The sequence below is a fragment of the Numenius arquata genome, unplaced genomic scaffold, assembly GCF_964106895.1.
Source record: "Numenius arquata unplaced genomic scaffold, bNumArq3.hap1.1 HAP1_SCAFFOLD_1787, whole genome shotgun sequence".
NCBI classification, from domain to species: domain Eukaryota; kingdom Metazoa; phylum Chordata; class Aves; order Charadriiformes; family Scolopacidae; genus Numenius; species Numenius arquata.
Window position 1 is genome coordinate 2,939 of NW_027414444.1, and position 3,254 is coordinate 6,192.

The 3,254-nt window shown below is 69.3% G+C and overlaps 1 protein-coding gene across 1 annotated transcript; it reads right to left on the reverse strand.

The window, feature by feature from the left end:
* Positions 1–521: 521 nt before the first annotated feature.
* S1PR2 (sphingosine-1-phosphate receptor 2) lies at positions 522–1,574 on the reverse strand. Its single transcript, XM_074167147.1, has one exon. It carries the CDS (start codon positions 1,572–1,574, stop codon positions 522–524), a length of 1,053 nt encoding a protein of 350 aa, XP_074023248.1.
* Between the last annotated feature and the right edge of the window lie 1,680 nt (positions 1,575–3,254).

Genomic DNA, 3,254 nt, shown 5'->3' on the forward strand with positions numbered 1-3,254 from the left:
CGCGGCTCCTTCCCGGCTTCCCCCCCCCCCCCCCCCCAAGCCGGAGCAGCGGTCGGAGCCACCCACGGAGCCGGGGAGCAGCCGGGGGCAGAGGATTTGCCACTGGCGCCAGGGGTGCCGCGGGGGTGCCGGGGCGCGGGGAGGGGCCCCGGGACCCGTCTGACAGGTCCCGCGGGGGCCCCGGGGCTCGGGCAGGGCGTGGGAAGAGCAACACGCGTGTCCGTGCCCGTGTACACGCACCGGTCACGGCAATCCCGGGCGGAACGTCGGCATGGCCGCCGGGGACACCCCGGGGGTTGAGGAGAAGGAAAAGGGGGTGGGGGGTGGGGGGATGTGTGAGGGGGGGGGTGGTGGGGGGAGGATTGCCCGGGATGAAGGTGCAATTGTCCATCCGTACCTGGAAAAACGTCCACCCCCCCCTCCACCCCGCTCCCTTCGTACCACTGCCGTGGGGCAGCCATGGGGCAGCCGGGGGGTAAGGGAGGGGGTTGGGGGGTGGGGGGGGCGGGGGGCAAGACCCCCTAGACGGAGGTGGTACACTCGCGGGTGATGGGCGAGGTGGGTAACTCGTATTTGGGGGTGCAGCGGTCCAGCGAGCTGGAGGTGCGGAGGGGGAGGCCGCAGCGGCCGGGGGGCTGGTCCCGGCGTCCGACCCCACAGCAGCACAGCACCCGCAGGAACTCCCGGCGCATGTCCTTGCTCCTCAAGGTGTAGATGATGGGGTTGGCGGCCGAGTTGAAGGTGGCGAAGGCAAAAAAATAGTTCGCCTTATAAAGGATCCGACACGCCCGAACCGGGCAAGAGGCGTCCATGAGGAGGATGATGAAGGCGGGCAGCCAGCAGACGATGAAGGCTCCCAGGACGATGGTGACCGTCTTGAGCAAGGCCAAGGTCTGGGCGGTGGCGATCTCGGCGTGGCTGGAGCGCACGATGCAGTAGATGCGGCTGTAGAGCCCCACGATGGCGAGGAGGATGAGGGTGAAGATGGTGATGACGAAGAGGATGTAGCGCTTGGAGTAGAGGGGGAGGACAGTGGAGCAATCCCGCAGGTCGCTCATGCAGTTCCAGCCCATGATGGGGAGGCTGCCGATGGCGGCGGCGATCACCCAACAAGCCCCGATGAGCAGCACCATCCGACAGTTCTTGTCGCTGCTGTAGACCTTGACCTTGGTGATGGCCACGTGGCGCTCGATGGCAATGGCCAACAAGCTGAAGACGGAGGCGGCCAAGGTGGCGAAGGCCGTGCCTTCCCGCACGAACCACTGTACCGGCGTCAGGTTGAAGGTGGTGGCTCCGGAGAGCAAGATGTTGGCCATGAAGGCCAAGCCGGCCAAGAGATCGGAGAAAGCCAAATTCCCGATGAAGATGTACATGGCCGAGTGGAACTTCTTGTTGCGGCAGACGGAGATGAGCACCAAGAGGTTCTCCAGCACGATGAAGCAGCACAACACGACGATGAAGATGGAGACCACCCAGCGGGAGGTGGTTGGGGAGCTCTCCGAGCCCTCCTTGGTGTAGTTGTAGTGCTCCCGGATCTTCTCCGTGTTGAAATACTCCTTGTAGATGCTCCCCATGGTTCCTCGCCTCCCGCCGCTCCCTTCGCCGACCTCAGCGCCGCCGGGACATGGCGCCGGCGATCCCGGGCTGCGGAGACCTGCGGGACAGAAGAGACCGAAGGGGGGGGTGGGGGGTGGGAAGGCCGTCGTGGTGAGCTGGGGAGGGGGGGGAGGGGAGAGGGGGGGTGCACATCTGGGTGCACATCTGGTTCAGCGAGGAGAGAGGCGACACGGCAGAAATGACTCAAAAAGGAAATCCTGATGGCAGGCGATAAGAGATGCACCTTGGAGCCGGCCGGGGGGTGCAGAGTGCGGTCACCGGGACAATCCTGCCACCACCGTGACCGTCACCGGGGGGGGGGGGACGGGGACACGACACACAGGACGGGACACGGGGGTGACCAGAGATGACACCCCAGGGTGAGCACAACCGCAGTGAGAATCGGTGAGGGGGAAAGAAGGGGGGGCTGCTGTGGGGCCAAGACCGGGGTGTCTTCCCCAGGGGGGTGGAAGAGCCGTGGTCGGGGTGGGCAGGACACGGATGGGAACCCGGTACTGACCCCCCCCCTGGCTCGGGGTGTTGGGGGGCCGCTGGTATTGCCTCTCCCTCCAGTTAGGGTGGGGGGGAGACCGTGCACCCCAAAATTCCAGGCAGGGGGCAACGGTACTGTCCCCCTTCGCCCAGTTGGGGGGGGGGGGAGGCGGAACCTGATATTGTCCCCCCTCCCAGTTAAGGATGGGAGACTTAGTGCGGTCCCGTCTCCCCCCCCAAGTTAGGGATGGGGGGGCATCCAATGCCGACCCACACCCCACCCCACCCCACCCCCCCCGGGACGAGGCACCCGGTACCGTGTCGTGTGTCCCCCCCACCCCCAGTTAGGGACGATGCAACCAGTACCGTCACGTTCCACGCCCCTGTTAGGGATGGGACACCCAGTACCTCGTCGTCACCCCCCCCAGTTAGGGACGGGGCACCCAGTACCGTCCGTTCCCCGCCCAAAGTTAGGAACGGGACCCCGGTTAGGCCGCGCCCCCCCCCCCCGTCCCGGGGTCCTCCCCCCCTCCCCGTCCCGCCCCCCCGTCCCGGGACCCCCCGAGGGGAACGGGTGGGTCCACGGCGCGACCGAGCTCCGAGGGAGGGACGCGGGGGGGTAGGGGGGGGGGGGGAAGGAGCCCCGTTCCCCGCCGCACCTCCAGCCGCCGCCCGCTCCGTCCCGGTGCCGTCCCGGTGCCGTCCCGGTGCCGGTGCCGCCGATCGCTGCCTCCCGCCGCCGCCCGGGCTCTTGCGCAGCCGCGCCCGGTGCCGGGGCACCGCCCCTCGCTCCCGCCGCCCCGGGACCCCCCAACACCACCCCCACCCCCCCCAACCCCGCTCCCCGGAGTCCCGGGAAGAGCCGCCGGTGTCCCGGGAGGAGCCGCCGCCCCGAACAGAAGTACCGCCGTCGCGGAGCATCCGCCGCTTCCCCTTCCCTTTCCCCGCGCCCGCCCCGCCACCGGCCGCCCCCGGCCCCGCTGCTGCCGCCGCCGGGCGGAGCCAGGGCCGGTGGGAGGAGGGGGGGGACGGGGGGGGGGGTCACGGGCGGGGGAATGGGGGGCGAGGGGACCCTCGGGAGCCGGCACCGCGCTCCTCAACCGGGATTCGCACCGGGATCCTGAACCGGGATCCTGCTCCAGGACCTCACACTGGGCCCCTGCACC